The following is a 23,577-nucleotide window of genomic DNA, read 5'->3' as shown; positions in this document are numbered from 1 at the left end:
AGAACGCCTGTGTGCAAACAATCACTAGTTTTCCCTATATACATGTACACAGACATGCATGCATGTGTAGTTATATGGTGTCCACACACATGTACACACATACATGGGTTAGCTGCAAATAAAGGTATATATAAAAATAGACACACAAAAATACATTTGATGGTTGCAAATAATTCAATTTATCAACACTAGAGAAAGGTGTTTGTTTCTCAGGTCAGGCCAACCTAGTTAGTTCTATTTTCAAGTCTGAGAGTCAGACCGTACTGGTTTGTATGAAAGCTACAGGACTCACTTTGCCTAAATTAGAATGCACAGTTACATCACTCCATGAATAATTTTTCCCTAGACAACCATATTTGAAAGATGAAAAAATTAACAGAATGATTAGATGGAATTGGTGGTATAAAAAAAAATGCAACTACTATATTCTGACAGAAAGAGTGGAGCTCAGTAAGCAAATCCTACTATGTTTTATGCAAGTAAATGGAAACTGATTGCTCTGCAAATAATACTTGTGGCAAATCGAGGGACTAAATTTAACTGCAGAGGAATTCTGATCCTGCTGCAAGAAGATGACAGTGCTGTATTACAAATATAAAATTATCTTATTTGTCTCTGCAGTAATACCCACTTTTCCTCACCATCACTTCCAAGTAAAGGAGGAATCAAAGACAGCAAATATATTTTCTTCAGTTTCCATGCATAAGATGTTGGCAAGAAATGGGTTTTTTCCTTTGCTACTTATTCACCAAGAAACATGAGTAGAGCCCTTAAAGGAGATGAATGAGAAAAGCAGTAATATGGAGCTCAATAATGGCTTATAAAGTAGCCGAAGCATTAAAAACAAAGAATACACAAAAAGATAAAGATTAAAAATCAGATATTCTACATTCCCATCTTCATACTGGTGCTTAATATATTCCTGATCTAAAACAGCACAGGGCAACAAAGCAAGAAACACGAAGGAAAATATTAAGCAGGTTATTAAAGACTGAGCAATTTCTGGGAGAACAGCCCCTGCTCAGTGAAGGGATGACCTGGCAGCCATCAATTTACAGTACCGCTAAGTACAAACTAGAAGAACAAATCATGCAAATTTACTGGGATCTAAACAAAAGCATAGATAAATCAAAAGCAGTTCTTTTTCATTTGCAAAAAACACAACCAAAAAACCATTCCCCTCCTATTAGAAGTCAGCAACAAAAATAATGGTATTTGAATGTCTACTGCTATAAAATTGTGCTCCAAAAATAAAACTAAATGAGTTTGTTTCCATTAAAGCTATTACTATGGCTCAGTACATTGCTTTGAATATGAAGATTCAGCAGCTATTCTCTCCAGTTTTTCATCTTGGGATCTTTAATATGTTTTCAATCTAATTTTAATTTGCTACAGAAAAAGAGAAATGAACTTTCTTCTCAAGGCTAAATTAAACTTGTCTCTTGTGCAGGTATCACGAAGTATAAAAAAGACAGGGGAAACAGTTGTTACTTTTAATAAAAGCTTTTTTAAAAATAGTCAGCAATTTTTCCTATTGGTTTACTGTTTCTCTAGCCCATGCTTTCTTTAAACAAAAATAATTAACTGTAGCATATGTGCATGAACAGAATTTTCAGATTTTAACAACCAGAAAACCCTCTGCAGTATACTGACTAAGCAAATAGCTAAGTATGCCAGTCAGGAACAGAGTCTGCATGGTTCACAGGAAGCTGGTGTCCTTTGCAATGACAGCGAGCGCAGCAACAGTGTGTTTAGCTACAAGGAGGTTGGGTGGCTTCATTTGTGACCAGAATGCTATCAAAAATCAAGACCACGAAGAAAACTACAAAGCTAGTCAGATACAGGTTTCAAAATTATATCAGGAAGCTTAACTCTTCCCGGACGTATCTGAAGCGTGGGATGGACATATGCTGTAATACATCCCAAAATCCCACCCTGAACATGAGCCAGCCTGGGCTGTGGCTGAAGCACACCAGGACTCCCTTTCAGTTCACGTGCTTTCTGTGGAAACTGGATGGTGGGGAGGGTAATTTTGCATGCATGGAGACCACACTTCACTTTGAGACAGGGTGCCTATCAGTTTAAAGATAATCACTTTGCCTCCGTGTCCCAGGTGTAAGATGGGGCAATAGACTTTATATTATTTCACAAGATACAGGAGTACTTGCCTACCTTCCAAGATAAGCATATAAAATCTCACATAGGACGGACCAGATGCTGTATAATTATCTAACCGCATACATCTAATTGTGCTTAATGTTACTAGAGACTTTTTTCGGATATTGTAGAGTTCTCTGAAGGTAGTGATAAAGGAGAGTACCAAATGAAGCTATGCTCTCTTCATGTGTAGATCTGATACAGCCATTGCCACTTCACATCTGGGAAAGGTAACCCACAGGCAGCCAGGTTACAGTCCCCAGGCTCCTTGCTGCAAGATTTGGGTGGCTCCTAGTAGACCCTGGTATTTCATCTCTGACACCCGTCACAGTCAGTTTCTCAGTCTCCCTCCAAGGAAGAGCTCTTCCCCGCACCCATCTCCTCTCCACAACTTCCCCTTTGCTCCCACCAGGTATATTTTTTCCATGTCACCCCCAGCTAGCTAAATTTCTAAGCCTCTTTCCTTTCCAAACCTGACAGGGAGAACCCCAGTTCAGTTAGGTGTTGCCTAACGGGCTGCTCTGTACGGCAGAGATGGATCTGAAAGCTGCAGCAATAGACCTGAAAGCACTGGTAACTGAGGCAATGCTATCACCGCCTGTCAACTGCAAGAGACACTGAAGGCCTCCCTGCTATTTTCATTTTTGTCAGACAGCATCATTCAACCAATCTTCTACTGCTTTTCATTTTTTAACTCTGGGGGAAGGAAAACAGCAGCAAATGGAACTGACCCAGATGAATTTAAATGCTCGAGTTAACACTGCTAAGCAGGATGAAAGGAATTGTTGCAAAGGTTTTCTTCTTTTGAAGAAAACACTGATAACCAAGATTAGCTTCTGCAACACACAGTCATTTAAATTTTTTTCTGAAAAGGCAAAGATGCTGTAGCTAAGCAACCTGGCTCTTCCTTAAACCAAAAGTTGGTTTTCATAGCACCTTATTTATCACTGAAAGCTCTGACAAACCTCCACCTTATGTTATGTAATCGTATCTGGGGGAGTGCCAGATTAGATCTGGTATGCTGTCATAAAGGAACTTTTCCCATGAATGCAGATGATGCAAAGTTATTTTTAAAATAGCATCCAAAACGTTCTTTGTGTCTACTGCATGCTCGTCAAATACACCGAGTTGCAAGAGCAGCCATCATTCTCAGAGAACAGATATGCCTTTTGCTGCTGCATCCAAGAAGTGTTGGCTGTGTTTTCTTTATCTGTGCACTGAATTAAGCCACTGCTCTTTCTGTCTCGGCTTGCCCCTTTAGCCCAGGATTTGATATAGCATTCAGTATTTATATTCTACCACTGAAGACCTCATTGTCTTCTAAGAGGAAATATATCCTGACATATGGTCTCTACCCTGGTTTGGGTACTTGTCTTGCCCTATCTTGGATGTAGCTTGTAGCTCCAAGGATGATGATTATTTCCCAAGTGGAAATTAGCTGTATTCCGTAAGACCGAATCACCAAACAGCGTTCTCAATTTGTCTCCTTCTGACCACATTATTTCAAACAGACAGGGCAGAAAATACATGCAAGCAATAAGCAAAACTGATGATACTGGCTATGACCCACTGGGTTACGACTTTGGATGTTAACTTCTTGTCATGCTGCTCCTCCCTCAGAGAGTACAGGCATTTATAGCCTTTTCCCAGTTTGACAAGGGCACCGAAAACCATCCGCCTGAAAACCTCAGAACACACTGGGTTTTCCTCCTCTCTCCCAATTCAGTCCCCATTACCTTTTTTTTTTTAAACAGGCCCTGCCTCCCCCTTTTTCGGGTGGTTGTCTGTAACACCACATACAGTGCAACAAAATATGACAGTCCCAAATGTTTTGCTAAATAATAGAAAAAAGATTTTTGGCTGTACTGCTCATTTGTTTTCCTTTCTCAATTGGTTTGTGTTTGTGCAGAACAAACACACATACAGCAGGCCTATGCATCTCTCTACACACAGACACACGCACGCTATGCACAGGCAGCAGTGCAGCCTTTTTGTTTACTCTGCCTCTCATTCCCACTAGATATTTTTGCACGCTGTCATTTGTGGAATACTGTTGAAACCCAAAGGGTTGTCAGCTGAGCCTGCCTCACATCACAAGCTGTCGGCAGTCTCATTAAGGATGGGGGAACAGCGTGGAGTCCGCTGCCGTTTCACAGGCTGGTGCTGCTGGTTGGAAGTGTTCGGCCAAGCTCGACAGGCTATGCTGGCTGATTTCTTCTGACACTCCTCAGCCTTGATTTTATTGTGTCTCAACAAGGACTCTAAAGTTGTTACTGAAAGCACCAGCAGCTGCTGCCAGCATGTATGGGGAAGGAATCTAATATTGAGAAGAAAAATCTTGAAAGGTTTCAAGCAGGGTAAAAATACATGTTTCCTTATCCCCACAACCAGCTTTGCCTGTGCAATGAAATTACTTCGGGTTTGTTAGTGGATAACCATATTTTTCTATGTTTGTTAATTTCAGAATTCTCTGCATCATTTTGCTCTCTACCCAATTCATTTTCATTATTTCTAACCCTGCAGATATCACCTGCCTCATCTGCTGCAGGCCCACAGAATCCAAATCTCTTGCCCATGTATTTTTTCAGGGAAACAGTTCCCTATTTGCGTGTCAAGATTTTCTTGACCAAGACAGGAAGGAGAATGTAGTGCTCTGCTTCACGAGGAGTCAGCCCTCATTCCCCCAGGTCAAGAGAAGAACACATGGCCATCATCCTCTTTTTGCCTGATACAATTAAAAAGAAAAAAAAAAAAGGAAAAAAAATCACAACTGAAGAAGACTTTTGCTACTGCTGCAGTCTGGGGTTCCCCAGTAAAGTCTCACCTAACTTCCTGTCTATTTACATGGGGCAGTTTCCAGCCATCCTGCAGTTGAAGAAGAGTTTCCTCAGTTCACCTACGCTACAGTGAAATCAGGTTTATATGGGTCCTGTGCACAAAAGAGAACAAATCAGCAAAAAAGATTACTGTATTTTAGGTAGTCAGTTTAAAAATGGGGAATCTGAAGTTCCCACTGCTTGGTTTTGTATTCAGTTTGAGGGCACCATACATAGAACAAGGTAGTTAAGAGTCACCAATCCACCTCCTGAAGAACACCTAGATATAAGGACAGACGGCAGTTAAAGGAGGAATAGTACATCTAAGCATTATGTGTATTTGCATCCTAATATTCTTTATTTCCCCAACTACACGACATTTTACTTGCAAGCAAGGACTACAACTATTTCATCACACAATCACGTTACTCTTGATGACCTTCCAAAGCCAAATCCCAATGTCCCCGTTATCACCTCCTAGTGATTCTGTGCCAGACCACATGAAGGCATTACAGTACTTTCAACAATTTATTTTCTGGTAGAAGTTGGGTCCTTTCCATTTCTTCCTTTTTTTCTGTCTAGCACATACAGACCACTGTTTTACCATGTGTTTACATTCACTGTAATGCACCTCCATCTCCCACCTTTGAACTGATTTTTATTCAGAGGATAAACATTTCAAGACAGCACAAAAAGCAGGAAAAATGGCCTGTGATGTGTCGAGTAAATTTTATAGTGCCTAAAATCAACTGGCAAAGTAAAGCAGCATTTTAGTATCCCATAAGTTGTTTGGGTCTTTTTCTCCTCTTGTCCATTGCCTAAGTCACTCCTTTCCTCTCCTCTGTCACTTGCTGCATTTTCAGTGTTAGAGAAGAGAGGAATGGCAAAGGCTCACCAAGCACCCTGCAGAAAGCCTGTGCTACTAAATATTCGAGTCACCTAACAAAAATAGAGAGAGGAAGGAGGGTCTAACTTAAGAACTGGAAATCCAGGGATCTACCGTTCTTTTCCTGACTGTTGGGAGACAGACTTTAATCTGGGGCAGAAGATTCCAGCGTGAGCAGGCATTCCTGTAACTGCCTCTAAGATGCCAGAAGAGAAGATGGGCAATATAATTTCATTAGTGTTTATAAAGCAAACAGCATGGAAAGCATAGTTGCACAACTTTGCAATTTACCCTTACTCCACAGGGTGGATTCCAATGAAACACAGTGTGAAAAGCAGCATGTGGGACCTGCTTGTAAAGAAAGAAGTCTCCAGACTGAACTCTCCTAACATGGTGACTGTAGGGTAAAAGGAGAGAAAGCTTCTCTACAGAGTGGTCCCAGCAACTCCCCATCCCCAGGGTCACTGTTATTAACCAAGGAGTTGCATCTTCAGGTACAATAAGGAAAGGCACTCCTTGCCTCCAGGTTTCATTTTGGGGGAGGTTTGTATTGCCTACATATCCATCTCTTAGCCATGCCAGCCTTGTTCATATAACACTCTAATGAGCTATGGGAGAAGGAAGAACAGCTGGCAGGTTTCTGCTTTACATACAAGCTGAAAAGCCACTCATGAAATGGCATTTATCTCCTTACCCATGTTATTAACACCTCAAGGTGTTAAGGAGTAAGTGAGCATCACAAAGAACTTCTGTCCTAGAATGCATATTTTAATTCCTTTTTCTATTGCAGGAACTCACGAACTACAGCATCACAGGGGGCTTACTAAAATAAAAACATGCAACTGTCCAGTGTGAAAAATAAAATATCTCTTGTTGCATCACCAAACATAGCGCTTCCTATTGTCAAAACAAACAAAGCCGCTCTGGTTTTATGCTGATGTATCAGAATGGACTCAACAGTAGCAGAAGTGCTGTTTAAAATAAAAGATTATTGTAAACTATATAGAGCAATCCTCATTAGCTCTAAAAAACAGGGAAAACATTATGCAAAAGAAAGAGCAACAGGAAAAAACCAAAAGAAGTAAAAACAGCACAAGCGAGTCTGGCAAATAAAAGCTCTGCAAAGAATCCTTCTTGAGCACAGCCAGGTTTACAGTAACACATCCCAGAATCCCAACAGATCCATAAATGTACATTCTAAGTTAACAAAAGTTACTCTCTCCCTCAGCAGATAGGAAATACCCACCACCCTCTCAGCTGAACACCAAGAACCCAGTCCTGGCTCAAAGCTGGTGGAGACACCATCTCTGCATCAGTGGTCCATGATGACCACCTCAGTTTCTCACACACAGTAAAAGATCAAATCAAAGAGGTGAGATTTTCCAGCTTAACCACTGAGATAATAAAAACTGGGGAATTAAAATGTTTTTTACAAGTCATAGATAACTTTCTGTAACCCTTAAGGCAGTCTTTCATGCAGAATTTCATTCTGCACTGCTTCCTACATGAACTCCATTTGCCTCATGCAATAATAAAATGGAAGGTAGATTCTAATGAGCACCATATCCATGAAGAAAATCCCTTTTCATAATCAGAATTAATTCTGCAGAGAAACAAGAACTACTTTTTACTCCCATGAAAATGAATTGTAAAGAATGAAAAAAAATATTTTATTTTCCCCCTTCTCCAACAAATTCTTCCAGAGAGAGCAGCTTTTTGCATTGTTCTCTCCAGGACACACTCTTAAGGACTTAGATTTGGAAAGGAAGTATAATTGTGGAATTGCATCCAGTTTGGTTTGACTCAGATTCTACTTTCTGATATATTAAGAATATAGAGCATGATTCAGAGCCCATTACAGCAAACAATGGGCTTTGAACTAGACCAAAGGTGCATTAAAGCCCACCACTGATATTTCTTCATTTTCTCCATTTTATTTTTGCTTTGGTTTCTCTTAGTCTTCCCATAGGGTTTTTTCTTTACCCTTTTCTTCTTGGTTGTAGGAAGAGATGCAATTTACAATCCCACCCCTTTGCTGACAGTTTTGCTCGTAAGACATTAGGAAAAGGAGGAGCACTTGCCAAAATGTATAATTGCACTCAGGATAACTAGAATATATTATAAAAAAAGGTTTACCGTATCTCATGGGAAACTATACTTTCTTCTAGAAAGCAACACAATCTATTAAAAAAGCGTTCCCTTGATCATGGAAGTCAAAAAGTACTTGACTATCATTTGCCAAAATATTCCATTTAAAATTAGTCTTTATCAAAGACCTCCTGATTTCACATCACAAGTTTATGGGGGGGGGGCGGGGGGGGGGGAGAAAATCAAGTGAAAAATACCAAAAAGGATATTTACAAAATTCTATCATTTTCTTGATAAAAAATATTACAAGATGAACTTATAAAAGCCAACTTTTTTCCTAAATTAGATTTGGCTTTGATAAATTGTCATTTTATCACAAATTAGGTAAACATGTAACTTCTAGTAGACAACCATCAACTTTCTTACATTTAATTGCCCTTTCTGAAAACGCAGAAGTGCATGAAGTGCCTGCTCTCACAGAAAACAAATGGGTGCCTTTGGAACCAACATCATATGCCATAATAAAAGTAAAACAAATACATCCAATAATTTTTAAGTTTCACCAAACACATACGACTGGCCAGGCTGAATGATCTACAATATGCTGGCAGACGCAGCCAGACACAGACCTTCAGAAGAAAGGAGAAGCAGGAAGCAGCTGAACAGAAACATTTAGTCAGCTCTGTCAAAATGTTGGCGTTTCTATTAAGAAAGAATTACAGAATCCAATTCTGGCTGTTATTCTGCATCACTTTACCCAAAGCCTGTGTTTTTCTGAATAATTATTGTTACCATTTGAGCTGCTTTTCCTGCATTTTGCAGCAAGGCTCCCCAGTCAAAAGCGACCCTGGCATTAAAAGTCTATTTTGATTTACACTATTTGACTTGCAAGCAGAACTTCATCAATCATTTCACAGGCAGTATTACTTTTACCTATAGGTGTTATTTCTGCACAACAACTTGGTTTCCCTTTTATTTAACACTCATATTCCTGAAACACAGGCACTTCTGAAACTCACCCACACCGTAATGCCTTGCGCTGAAAAGGTTTTTTCAGCCTATGAGCCACACTTTATATAAAATAGATATAAAATAGATAGCATTTATACTACAGGACATCACTCATAATGGAAAGACTTGCTATTGAAACGTATCTCAGTCCCTCAGGGACAGACGTACCTCAGAATTGTTGAGATGACACCTGTGTGTCCCCGAGAACCACCCCTCGCTGGAACACTGGTCAATGTCCACCTTCTGCAGATTGATGTCGACCTTGACAACACCTCTGAAAACAGAGAAAAACAGCCTTGAATACAGCAACTACAGAAATAGGTTAAGCTTCTATACGATGCCGTAGCCTGCAAAGCAGAATGACATCTTTCTTCTAAATTCGGAATTTGAAGAGACATCTGAAAACAGAAGAGTTTTGCCTTCCCAAACTATGACTGCAGAGACAGATTCTGATGTCAGACCTCCCTTAGACATGTCACGAGCTCTAACCCACCAAGTGTAAGGTGGCCAGTAAGAAATTACATGCTCAAGCACTGTAATGCCCTTCACATCTGACAACACAGCAAAGAACTAAGGAAGTACAATGGACGACCCACAATGTTTTTTATGAGGCCAGCAGGCTCACTTGCCAACCCCAAGTACAAAACCGGGCACTGCACCTCAACCCCAAGCCCAGCAGTGACGACATCCTCCCCTTGCTTCCAGAGAACGCTATTTGACAGAACAACTGGGAATAGCCTTTCCTATACTCTTCCCTGAGACACCCCAACCTTCAGTGACTTCAGGCCTCTCCTCCAGAGGAGCCCAAACCCCATCTCTGCCTGCCAGCGCTGGTGTAACACCCAATACAGCATCAGAAGGGCAGCCCAAGCCCGCAATAGGGCACTGATGTCTGTGAAACAAAAAAAAACCAACAAAAACATGTTTCCTACACACGCAGGTCCTCAAGGACTGTCAGAAATGTATTAGTTCTATGCCAAGAACACTCAGGTTTTCATCATCAACAGTTCCTTCAGAAAAATTTTTGAATGAAAAGCTGGCAACCCAATTCAGAGCCAATACTCGTTTATAAACAACTGAGAAATCACCAGAAGAAAAAAGAGCTGGAAAACTGGAGCTGCATATCTTAAAAAAGAGTGTCTTGGAAACATCCCTTACTCCCTCTAAAATAACCTCCAGAATGACTTTGGACATAGAACATTTATAGCCTCACCTTGTAGGAGCACGTATCTGTGACTGCTCCGCTGCTGCCCAGCCTTAGCAAAACTGTCAGCATGCAATTTGTGGTAGTTAGATCATTACACGGCCTCACCCGTAACAGATGAATGCTCTGAACTGAGTTTTTGAAATCTAGGGTATCAGTCCCTTTAAGTCACCTGTTTCTGGCACTTTAGACAGAAGTTTTGATTTCTACAGTCTGAACTTCTGCAACTACAAACACCATCGTCACCCCTTTCAGGCTGTTGACTACCAAGGGCATGACCCAACCTCTATCTCAAGAGCACCTCACCTCAAAGCATGCTGCATCTTTTAATTAAAGCTCAGTATTATTAATAATAACAGACCTACAGAGCCATATATCTGAGAGGCCACTTACGAACAAAATCAGAATAGATGTAATACAGTGACCTTGATCAAAATCAGGGCAATACTGCTCCCTCCTACTTGGCCGCAGTACAACCAAGTCCAAAGTACATGCAACAGTTATATCTGGATAATGATCATCAGACATATTATATAGTCACTGGAGAATCACAAGATCATCTGAAGAAGAATACATTAGGAAATTACATAGGATAGCCAGTAGGAAGTTAGACAGTATAAGTGCACTTCATCCCCCTCCATCTCCTGACTGGAATCTAAATAATCTTATGCTGGGAATTCTTAGAAATTAAGTGCTGGCTGCAGCAAATTCAATTTGAAATAGCACACACCATGCTTGTAGAATATTCAGAAATATTTTTATCTTACAGTTTTGCACCTTTCCACTCCTGTTCTGAACAACAGCTTGCCCAGGGACTGCTACACACTTCTACCCCAATGAACTGGTTTTGCCATGTTCCAGGTATCAATGACCCCAAGGGAAAAACTTCCAATACTATACAGACTTACTCTATATAAGATGCTGTTGTCAGTCGATTACAAGCTTAACCTGATAACAAGGTACCTGTCACAGATGCTCATAGGAATAGAGGTAACTAATTCCTCATCTGGTCACATGCAGATCCAATCAGGTATGTTTCTAATCTTTCCTGGAGCTTTCTGAGCATAAATATTAGTGTGTAGGCTGAGGACAGGACCTGTTCTGCAAGTGAATAATCTCACTGGCTTCATGCAGGCATTAAGCAGGCAGCAGGACCAACACAACTCTTTACCCTCCCTGTTCACCAGGCACTTTGACAAGGGTCTCACAAGCATTAGCATCATTTTAACTACTCTAAAGCAATCAGTTTATAAAGTAGGAAAAACAATGATGATTCATCCTTATTAGGACTGCAACAGATTCACCTGGGAGACTCTCAAGCACCATAGGGAAGTAGGTCTTTATTTCCTTTACATGGAAAGCTTTTCCCATGGGTACATTTTGTTTTTAACTGGTAGGAGAGGAAACTCCCCTTCCCTCTACAAACATTTCCGAGAAGAGAGGTACTGACTGCAAATTAAGGGTAAACTAATCACTGCTAGGAGAGGAGAAACACCTTAAGAGCTTGCCTTGAAGGCATGAGCAGGTCCTGTAGAAGCACAGTACCCATATGCAGGGATATAAACATTTCCTAAAGAAAACTTATGGTCCTGTTTTGGCTGGGACAGAGTTAATTTAGTATGGGTCTGTGTTTGGGATTTCTGATCAAAATACTGCTGATAACACAGGGATGTTTTTGCAGTTGCTGAGCAGTGCTTACAGAGAGACAAGGCCTATCTGCTCCTCACCCCACCCAGGAGTATGCTGAGGGTGCACAAGTAGTTGGGAGAAGACACAGCCATGACAGCTGACCCCAATTAGCCAAAGAAATATTCAGTGCTGTATGATGGCACATAGAGATGGAGGGAGGAAGGAAAGGGGTGACAGGTGTTTGTCTTACCAAGTAACTGTTACACCTGATGGAGCCCTGCTTTCCTTAGGATGTTTGAACACCTTCTTTCCCCTGGAAAGTGGTGAATGAATGCCTTTTCTTACTCTACTTGTGTGTACAGCTTTTGCTTTCACTTCAACCCACGAGTTAATAGGAACAACAGTTCCTCTCACTTTTACCCAGCCAGTTCTCCCCCTTCATCCCACTGCAGGGAGTGAACGAAGGGCTGGGTGGTGCTTAGCAAAACCACCACCACCACTTACCTAGAGGTTACTTGTGAAAAAGGAAACATGAACAAGACTGAGGAATTAAGGACAGCAAGCACAATGAGCAAGCATTTGAGTACCAGGATGCTGCAACTTGAAGAATTAGCAGCATGTTCTAGTGGGCCAAGAGGCAGAAAGCAGGAATGTATCTTGCTGCTCAGACAGATACGGGGAAAGTACTTTATTTTTACACATCAGAACTTGTTAAATAACTTCCATCCTTAGAAAAGTCTGACAATTATTTCATTCAAAACAGATGTGAAAAAAGTTTCATACCACAGCTATCATTGGAAGAAACCTCTGATCATCCAATCCAACCACTGGACTCCAAGTTTTTTTTTTAATACCTCCAATAATGGAGACCTCATCACCTCTGGGAAACCTGATCTAGTGTCTGACCATCATCACAGCATCAAAAATGTTTTCTGACATTTAAAAGGAATTTCTTATATTTCAGCTTGTGTCCTTGTACTTTCTGTCCTTTCATTGACTACCCTGATAGGAGGCAGTCTCTCTTCCCCCAATAAGCCTTGCAGGCCTGCAAATTATCTGATTTCAACATATTTTTCATGGTACTTCTTCCAGAAACACAACAAAATTCTGTTTGAATCCAAGTCAGTCTTCCCTTTGCTTTTCTTGCATTCAAACTGTTCTTACAAGAAATTTGCCTTTCACAAAACCCAGTCTTCATGAACTCAATACAAAATTCCCACCTACACTCTACCCATCTTCCGTAACACAACCTGAACTTCTGGTACGATTAAGTTGTTCCGCTTTTTCCTTTTCTCAGAGCTTTATGATTTTCTGGGGTGAAAATCTACAAGGAAGACAAACAGTACAGTCCAGGAGCCGGCCTAAGAAACCTCTCTGACAGTTACAATCTACCATTTTTTCCCCCTTGGGGCACATTATTCTTTTTTCACTAGACCTCTGCAATATATGTTCATGTTTCATGGTAACAATACAGTTCTGCTAAGGTAGTAAAAGGGTCTGTAACTACTTGAGGATATAATGCTTTCAAACCACAAGTTTCTTTAAGCACACACGTGGCATTTACAGAAAGCATCATGATGGTACAAGGCTTTCACTGCATTCCTTTAGGATGCTTTGCCATTTTAAAATACTGTCTCAGACTTGTATCCAACCGTTATTACAGAGAGGAGGCAAACATGTACATGATGATATATTTCTGAAATTCATCTGTGATTAATACAGTAGCTGGCAGAGCCTTTTTAGCCACCCACGTTTCCAGTTATTTTTGATTTAGCATTCGGAAAACTGAACATATGGAAGAACACATCCTCCTAGAACATTAGAATGTATATGGACCAACTACCTGTAAGAGTTACATTCACTGAGCTGCCTGGGAATAACTGCAGCTCTGCTATCTTGATAGAAGTGATCAAAACAAGTATCAATGGTATAAAAGTAGACACAGCTTGTCAGCATAACATTCATCCACACTGACAATACTGCCTGGCTGAACCCAAGCCACAGTGATAAGTTAGTAACAATATTACTGGTAATTGTGGACCATCTGGCAAGTAAGTGTATTTTGTTAATCTCCTTATAACAATAAATATTTGTTTTCTGCCACAACTTTACAGTCCTTGCACAAAAAAAAAAAGAGATACTTAAGGATTGCACATTTGTGTTTAACATGTAGTTAAGAATTAGTTGAATTGTACATAGTAGATATTCATTGAAGAATGTCATCAAGGATTCTGTTGGATCAGAGGTTTCATTTAAGAGGCTTTCATGTCTGTCTTAATTTCCAGTACCACTGTTTGTTGGCATGCTGTTTGCCTTGAAATCTCTGCCAGAAATTGATTTAAGCTTATTTTCCTAACCTACTAGCTATCTTGATAGTTTCTGTAGTTATATTTCACTATAACAACATGTTGTAAAACCCATATCTACAGAAGTTCTTTGCCTGTACTGTTGTACCACAAAACAGCAGCAGGAGCATGTTCTCTCTCCCAGACAGCTGAATCCAGAGCTACACAGAATAACAGCCTGCCAACATTTAAATGATGATAAACATCTTGATCCTCTAGATCTTCAGGAGCTTTTTCGCACAGAGGTCATCACAACTCTGCTAAACAGGATTCAAAGTCTGTCATCCAAGTTTGTACACTTCTCTTCGTACCTGTAAGCATTGCAATCAGCCATGATAAAGACATAAGGTATGGTTAACACATGCTGTAAGTATCACCCCCAAAAATCTAAGTGCCTGTCTAGATTCTTGCTGTCATATTCATTTATTCCTACATCCTGTCCTTCAGGAGTACACATTATCACAAAGGAAGGAGACACAGAAAATGAATTCCTTACAGCTGACCCAAATCCACAAATGCCCATACCACTAAACAAGCAAATACTGTAATTAGTACAGCTAGTGTTTTCAGGGCAGATAGCTTCCAATATAAGAATGGGTAGAAAAGGTGACACTAGCAGTGCATACTGCTCAGTATGTGAGGCTCCCTCAGCGTACCATCAACTGAGCATCCAAAACAATCATGGTGTCAAAACCACAGATAACATTCAGCTGTAAATCTTAAAGTCAGCAACTTCTGCAAGTGCAAGTTGCTTTTAGGGGTTAGGATCTGAGATCCTGCACCACTTCAACATTTTAAAAACCTATTACCTCTGCATACCCAGCCAGATCTACAACAGGCTCCTCAGACATTACAGGCAACACAATCTTGATCTGGTTGCAGAGTTACAACCAATTTCTTACTAACAGGCCAGAGGAAGACTTACTTAATTCCTCAGCTGTAGCATGACTGCTGCTTTTCAGCACACATTTTCACAGGAGAACCAGCTTTCACTAAAAATAAACTTCACTGAGGAGTAAGGTATAGCAGTGTGGGCACACGAATTAGGTTTCACCTGCAAAGAAAATCCCTCTAGGCCATGTGGAGCAGTACTACAAGGGATGAATACTTAAAGCTGAATCCTCTCTTGTCTACAGAATTATTTCAGATTTTAATCTGCCTTCAAATTTATGGCACGCAGTGCTGCCTCCCTGGGGAGTTCCCTGCAGTTTAGTCAGAGGTCCCTAGACACTCTGAGGGGTAGCATGTCTTGGTTTGTGGTTTGGTTTTTTTGCTTGAGGATAAGTTGCAGCTAGCATCTTAACTCTGTCACAAAGCATCAGCTTGTATAGGCATGCAAGGTGTCAGCAATGGTGGGGTACCACCTATGTTAGACTCTTCCAATGAAAACAGCCCCTGGAGCCAAATTCAAGCTATTTAGTAAGAAACAAGCCTTTTTGAATGGTCCCATTACTATCCATGTGGTCAAAGACAGGTGGAGAAAGAAAGGGCCTCAGGGAACAGTATAGAAAGTGATATATGAGAAGGGGTTAGGAACAAAAAGCTTTTTCAATTAGAAGGATCCTACGTCCTCTAGGAAGACCAGACAGCCTCTGCCTACCTATAACAAAATCTTCTGATGGTGAAGATTTGAAGGTAATAAGGGAATCTTAAAACTGAAGACTAAGTGGAAACCAACATTAGAAAAAAGGAAAAAAAATAGGCATAAACCAAACCTGGGCAAGAGACATACAAAACTACAAGACCATAAGACAAAACCAAGAGACACTTTTAGCAGTGCATTGAAAGCATAGGCTCTACTACTTAAAAACTTTTCAAATACCTCAGAAAATAAAAGGAAGCCTGAAGTAGAATCTGCAAGGCCAACAGACAACCAAGAACTAATCAAGATATAAAAATTGCTCAGAGACAGCCTTTGCAGAAAATTTTCATCACTGCAAACTTTACGGCCTTTGAGTCACACTTGAGAATATCAGCATAACAAGAGTAGTTTTCCCATGCAGGGAGGTTAACAAGCTGGACACCAAAACTGCCCCATCTATCTTCAACACTGTCTTGGTCACCCATTTGTGAAAAAGTTTGCAGGTGAGAAAAATACTCAGTATAACCCACAACTAAATCTGCCTGACACAGAGAAAACAAATGAACAATTTCCAAAGTATTTTATCACAAGAATCTAGAATTTTTTCACGAATTTAGATTCATGGAGCAAGTTTTAAAACAAAATACTTTTCCTCCTGACAGTCCATAATCGTACTATGGAATCCAGTGTTAAACTACACTGCAGAAAACAAAAAATGAATTAAGTAGTTAAGAGTCAGAAAGAGTCTGAAAGACTAATTGCTTATCATTTGTAAATCCAACCTAACAAAGGTAAAACTCACCTTAGGGTGAAAAAAAATTCTAAGTACCTGCCAGAAGTCGCTTTTAGAGAGAGTGGTAGTGCCTTTCATCTGATCCGACACAGCAATGCTTTTTGTTCTTACTTTTAGGAACATTTCTATCTCAGCTCAAGTTCATCAGTAGACAGAATAGGAGGTGACAGTCTTGGAGCTGAATCTCAGTAAGGACTGCCACATGTCCATTCCCTTCAAAAGAGCTTTGACAACCTGCTGTGTTGGAAGCCTTGCCCAAGGGGAGGGGGGTAGAACACTGGGAGGTAGAACACAGGGGGGGTAGAGAAGTGGAAACAGCAGTTTGACCCAAAAAGCTAGTTCCTTTTAATGCGATTTACCATTTGCTACATAATTGTGGACCTAAGTGTAGGTGTGTTCCAATCCTCTCCTGGTCATATTTAACTTATTTCAGAGTCCCAATTAGGTTTCTCTAATAAAGAGAGCTGAATCATGTTTCTTATAAAAAGAAATCCCTGATGCTCCTTTTGTTCCATCCCCATCCCATTTTCTATGCTTACCCATGATGTTGTACGAAAGAGGGAGATACATAATTGATTGTCCACAGAACACTTAAAACATACTGGAGGTTTCTATAAGCAGACAGAAAATCATAGGAAGCTATTTCTTTGTTCTCACCTCTTTTCAGGAATATAACCCCGAGACTTTCAGATGTTCTAAGAAATAAATTATTCCTTTTCATTTTTAAAAACTGTTCTAAAACCACCCACAACTTCATCCATGTTATATGGGCAAGGACATGTTACAGGGGAAAAGTCAGCCTCAACATTTTAAGCTGTCTTCAGGATTACACAAGGAACCTGAGTCACAAATTAGAAAGCTTCCTTAAACAGTTAAAATTAATTTTCAGTCTCAGTACTGAATTGGGAAAAGAGAATAGGAAGGGGACTATAAAAGGGGGCTACAGGAAAAAAAAAATCAGACCATTTTTAGAAGAAAAAAGTTACTAGTTTTTGCAATCTCTTTTTTTTATGGTCATTTTACCAAACAATTAAATAGCTGTGAAATACTTAGCAGAAGATGAAGTCACATACATTCCCTAAGAAATTACTTATTTCTCATACATTTCTACCTCCATAGTTTAATTTGCCTCCTTTCCTTTACTAAGAGCCCCATTATGGCCTAACACTGGAATGGTCTGAGTCACTGTCAATAGTTCAGTGGAAATCACTACATTACACTGCCTTTAGGGAAGAAGCAACTAAATATAACTATGCAATAAAGATTAATCTTTGCACCAAGGAATACATTTCCAATAATTGAGAGAAGCAGCCAAAGCAACCATTATTCCATTGCATTCTCCCATCAGTCCTTAAAAAAGTGCACCTACCGCCTTGGATTTCATAAAAAACTACATGGAACATGGTGGGAGGGGAAAAAATGCTCCTGTATCTCTGACCACCTAGATGAAAAATAGTGCAAAAGCAACGACCAGTTTCCAAAATGTTGACATATTATGACACAACATTAAAGAAAAGGAGAACAGCACACAAGGGAACACTTTGAACTGGAAAAGCAGCGATTCATTCATCAGAGTTCAGGGATAATTGATGTCATTGCACAAGGCTGAAACATGAATCTGACTAACCACATTCAAGAAACACTGGAACAAGACTTGAGAAGAGGGACCATGGCAACAGAGAACTTACAACAGGAAACTAAAGAAAGCTGGTTTGTGTAGTCTAGCAAACAAAAGTGGAGAAGGGACTGCTGCCTATAAATAGGTCAGGGCAGTAAACATCAACTAAGAGTGCTATTTCAGACAGAAGGCAGTTCTGGAACAGGAATAAATGGATGAGAACTGCTTGTGAATAGATTCAGATGAGAAATCAGAAGCAGCTATCCAACCATGTGGCTTGGCATGTCAGTGGACTGGAGTGTTAAGAGGGAAACCCACCCACTTTAAGATGGGGAATGGTCAGCTGATGACTAAGTGGACTTGTGGCAGCAGGAGATTGATTCAGTGACCCAGGATGTCTGTCTTTTAAAAAAGTGTTATGTTCCTAGTAGCTGACTACTTGCACATCTCTCTTCCAGATCAAAGAGAGACTCTCCCCACTGGCCTCCTAGATTGCTAAAGCAATGAAAACCTCCCATTTCCTCTCCAATGGGCCAAGCAAGTACTTCTAGAAAAGTGTACTTGCAACACACAGCTTCTCACACCTTTTACAGTATGGTGCAAAGACCAGCTGGATCACCACATGCCATGGAATATGGTTCACACTCAGTGCGCAGCAGAAAGTAGCAGAGGGTCACAGAAGCTCAGTGACAAATGCTATGATGTTCTACCCTTTGCAGCACTGGAACTCTAGAGTGAATAGGCACATTAGAAGGTGAATTCCAGCTGCCAACTGCATCAGCAGAAGGGAATGATTAGCATCACCAAGTGATTACTTAGTCTCTGTAGATCCTTATTTCCAAATGCAAGTCTACACTGTATTTCACAAGCAGGTGGTAATGTTCTCTCCCTGCACTTCAGGCAGATCAAAGACCAGTGAATGCAGGCAACAAACAGCAGCAAGCACTGCTAAGAATCTGCAGTCAGACAGCACTGCTAGCTTAGCATTGTGCTGGGCTAATGTGGTCCCACCGGTGCTGAACAGCTTCTGCTACATTTATCAACAGTATCAAGTCAGTTTTGGTCTCTCTACCTCAACATTGGCCTACAGCACCACCCTCGGCTAGACAATTTAAAACCAATCATATTGTCCCACCTGTCTGGCCCTTCACTGTGAACAGTTCGGCTGTCATTTCTTAGGAAGGTGGGGAGAGAGCAGGAGGCAAAAGTAAAACCAGATAGCAAGCAAAAGCCCTCTAACACCAGCTGCCTCTGGCAGAAGACACTATGCCCCTTCACAAAGAACAAGCCTTTTTGTTTTGCTGCACTTCCAGCATGTCATTGACAGCAGCACCGCAGTAGCAGTATGTATTGAACGTAACCAGGAGTAATTATTAGTATTGACTTCATTAAACTCTTCCCATTGCTACACTGCATGACACGCCCATCTGTTACCTCAACAGAAGAGATACCAAGAAGCAGGATCACCAGCTTCTCCTTCAGTAACCTGAAAGTATTCTTCCACAGAGTTGTGTTCCTGAATGTCTTTCACCCTAATGTATCATGCTATAAACCTGATGTCAGCAAACAATAAAGTAGGTACACTGTTAGAAGAATATTACAGAAGCATGCACTACATTAACACTGATGACCTCACACCAGACTATTAAATAGAAGAAGCATGTAAACCTACCCATTATCACGCTCATAACAGAGGGTTGTGAGCTACACTGCTGGGAGAGCCCATGTAGCTTTATCAAAAGATGAAGGTTACATACTGGTTTTTACCATGTGGGCCTTAAACAGGAATTTTAAGTTAAGCCATTGTCTTGCCTCATATGGTGAGCGAAGAAAAAGCTTATCTCCAGAAGCACCTTCTGATCATTAATACTCAGGTTCTAACAGCAACATTGGATTTTTACATTACATGTTCATATTTTAAACTGTTTCTTCTTGTACAATCTCACACTGAGGCTCTGTGTATCAAGCACAGAAAATATTGTGCAAATATTAAGACATCCCACAAGTCTTGGGAGAAATGTATTTTCTTCACAGTACTTCCCCTGTAGCTGCAGAGTTACTTTTTCAACACTCAAATAAGCTTTTATTAGAAACCCATCTTTCATGTAACATACCTCAAACTAGGAACACAGGAACTATCATTTAGCCTTGCCAGAATATGTGCACATATTTACACACACTTGCTTCCACCTGCTTCCTTATATAGTTACCAAAACCATACTGACCCATTGTATTAAAAACGTCTACCAGCTCACACTTTTGATACAATAAGACTGTTAGCTTTGTCCTAGCCATTCAGTACAGCAGCAATACAATACTTGGAACTTCCATAGCATACCCCACTATTGCAAGATCTTCTAAATAAGTTCTGCAAGATTAGACATGCTTAATCAATGCCCTTCAAAGTATCGGTTACAACAGGTTATTCTATTTCTTCAACTGAAGTGATTCCCACACGGTAAACAGAGGCAGGGAAGATGAGGAAGCGAAGGCAGTGCTTTGTACTGCACCCAGGAGGACCTCTACTGGTTGAGCTGGTTGACCTGGGTTACTCCAAAATGGAGCTGGTGTGTTCTGTGCAGGAGAGTTACTACAGCTGAGACCCATTCCACTGAGGTGCTTCCTGGCATCACAGGATCTTGGAGCAGAGCTGAGATTTAAGTTTTGGACTTTTTTCTCTTCACTGCAGTCAAGATTCAAGGTTCTTTGAGTTAAGCTTGATTTCAAGATCTAAATTCTCAGATGGCTGGTTAATGACTGCCACTCCACCCCCAGCCTGGTGGTTCCTCAGGTCATGTGTACCTCTATCCCCATCAAGAGAGCATCAGCTTACACTAACTTTCATCTGCAACCTGAAGCTCATTAAGTATGAAAGGCTACATTTCAGGGATCTACAAGAAGTCTCCTGAACTTCTCTGGATCCCCTGCTAGGGTCCACAAAGCTCTGCAGTAGAACTACTCTTGGGTTTTGATTTTCAGAGGAATTCTGCAACAAACATCCTGCAGATGAGCTCATTTCACCTTAACCATACCAGCCCTGTAAGCGTGAAAATTTCAGAGCAAGAGATGATTCAACAGAAAAATAGGCAGCCACTCTATTCAACTTTTTTTTTCCAAGGATGCACGACTGCATTGATACTTGTTTGACCCCACTGCATTTCAGGCCAAACCAAGAAAGACAGGGGTCACTAACACAACATCCTTGCCATCTAGGTGTGGCAAAAATCTCTTCTGTGACGTGACTGCTGTGTTCTTGACTATCTGATTCACAGCACACAGCTAATTCTGTGCTCCTCTCTCACTCGCTAACAAATGACAGCTGCTTCTGGGCAGTGAGCATGAATGACCAAAGGTATAGAGTTACCCATGAGCTCCACTGCAGAAGTGGCAGTGGGAAAATCTGGCCCCTCATACCCCACAGGTTACTCTCCTGCTTTGGAGAAATCCCTCTTTACAGTCAAAAACAAAAAGACACAAGAACAGGCCTTTTAATCACCTCCTCTCTGCTAGTCACAGCCCAGTGGCAAAGTCCTGAGCTAACAGCAGTGAGAAATAAGCAATTCTTCACATACACCAGGTACCAGCTGCACAGCTATATGAACACAGGTATCCTAGAGAAAGCTTTCCTACTGCCAGCTCAAGCTGCAGCCACATGCATTGTGACAAAGCTGCACTCACAAACACTTACCGACAAATACACTGACCACTGACCAGGCTCGAGCACCCCACAGTGGATGTGCTATGGAGACCAGAATTAGTAGCTTACCAACATATCAATGGTGTTTCACACTGGCTTAAAATCACAGCTAAGGTCAAGCTAGTTTTAATTATGAAGCATGGTAAGAAATGACACCTCAGTACATAAACATCTTCCTCCTGCAACGACTGGCAGCTGCTACTCTCCTCTCCCCCCAGAAGCACATGAGAAATGTTACCCACAGAGACACCTGTTTCAGTGGAGCAGGTAAAGCAAAAGCTGAAGCTGACAGAGAAAACAAATTATTCTTTTACTGAGCAACAGCTCCATAAGGCACACGGAGGTACAGCTCAACAGAAAGGCCCAAGGTTGCTCTGAGGTGTGACTGAGCAGCCCATCTGGGAAGGGCTGGTCAGGTCACTCCAGAGACACAGCATGCCCTTCCCGAGGACGGAGGCAGAACCAATACCCCAAGCTACCCCCTTTGCAACAGAAAGCAAGCAGGGGAATACTCCTCCTACCTGAACTCGGGGAGGAGGTTCGGCCGCAGCCCATAGAAAGCCGCAGAGAGAGTCACTAGCCAGCCGGGTTTGTAATTCCCATTCTCACACTCCAGGTAGGGTGAGGACCACCTGATGTGGTTCTTATCGGCAGTGAAGCTCTCCCGCCTCTTCCAGCTGTTCTCCAAAGTTTTGGGGCCCGTGTTTAAGACCTTCCTGTGCAGGTGTGGCCTCCACTTGCGCTTCAAGCTGTGGAACCACTCTGTTTCCACAGAGGCATTGGCCAGGCGGTGAGCCGAGGAGGACAAGTCCTGCAGGAGGACCTGGCTCTCATGCCTACTGGCCTGGAGGAAAACCTGGGGGGTGGAGGAGAAAGGCTCCGTGCTGAAAGTGATAGCTGCCCTGGAGATGTTGGGGTCCCCTTCCAGGAGGCTCCTGATCAAGGCGCGGTACCACTCCAGGTCCTCCTGCAAGTTCTGCTCCCGCGACTTATTGCTCTGGAGAATCATGTTGAGGAAGTTGGTAGCGTGGGTGAGGGTGTCCAGGGCGCCGTGCAGGGAAGGGTGCGAGGTGAAGCGCGACTTGCCGGCGAGGCTGGCCAGCTCGTACCGCCCGGAGCAGTTGGCGCGCCGCAGCTCCCGGGAGTCGCCCGTGTAGAGGAACGAGGCCACGTCCTGGGGCACCTCCTCGGCCAGCCGCTGCGCCAAGATGGTGCTCTCCGTAGAGCGGCTCCGCGGGGCCGGCGGCGGCTCCCGGCTCTTGATGTGGTTGTAAATAGGCTGCCTCCCTCCGAGCGCCCGCTCCCGGCCGCGCACCGCCTGCCCTTGGTCAGCGGCAGCCCCGAGCTCTCGCTGGGCGAGGAGCAAGAAGATAACGAGCCGGAGCAAAGCCATGTCCCCCAGCGCTCCCGGTCGCGCAGACACGGCGAAGTGGCTGTAGACGGGCTTCGCGCAGGCGGCCGCGGCGCAGGGGCGCGAACGCGCAGGGGCGGCCGAGCGGCAGCGGGACGCAAGTGGCCCCCGGCCCGCGAGTCACCTGTGGCGGCGCCGCCCGCGCCTCCCCCAGCGCGGGGCGCCGCGCAGCTCCACCGCCGGCGCGGAGCGGCTCGCAGCCCCTCCGGCGACGGCAGCGGCTGCGGCGAGCCCGCCTGCGCCTCCTCCTGCCGCGGCCACCGCGCTCACTGAGCCGTTGCCCAGCGCAGCGCGCAGGGGCGGCGGCGCCCGCGCCCGGCGCAGCGGCGGGTACCCCCGC

At 42.4% G+C, this 23,577-nt stretch overlaps 1 protein-coding gene across 1 annotated transcript in view; it reads right to left on the bottom strand.

Moving 5' to 3' along the window:
• GPR158 (G protein-coupled receptor 158) overlaps positions 1 to 23,219 on the bottom strand; it is a gene marked incomplete at both ends in the record, with an annotated part of 204,233 nt that extends 181,014 nt beyond the window's left edge. Inside the window, 2 exons of the mRNA XM_084280298.1 lie at positions 9,127 to 9,232; positions 22,348 to 23,219. Of these exons, the coding sequence (XP_084136424.1) occupies positions 9,127 to 9,232; positions 22,348 to 23,219 (978 nt within the window). The remainder of the gene's footprint in view (positions 1 to 9,126; positions 9,233 to 22,347) is intronic.
• Positions 23,220 to 23,577: the final 358 nt, after the last annotated feature.

This window comes from Gallinula chloropus (genome assembly GCF_964237585.1).
Source record: "Gallinula chloropus genome assembly, chromosome: 2".
NCBI classification, from domain to species: domain Eukaryota; kingdom Metazoa; phylum Chordata; class Aves; order Gruiformes; family Rallidae; genus Gallinula; species Gallinula chloropus.
This window is presented reverse-complemented; position numbering and strand designations above follow the sequence as displayed.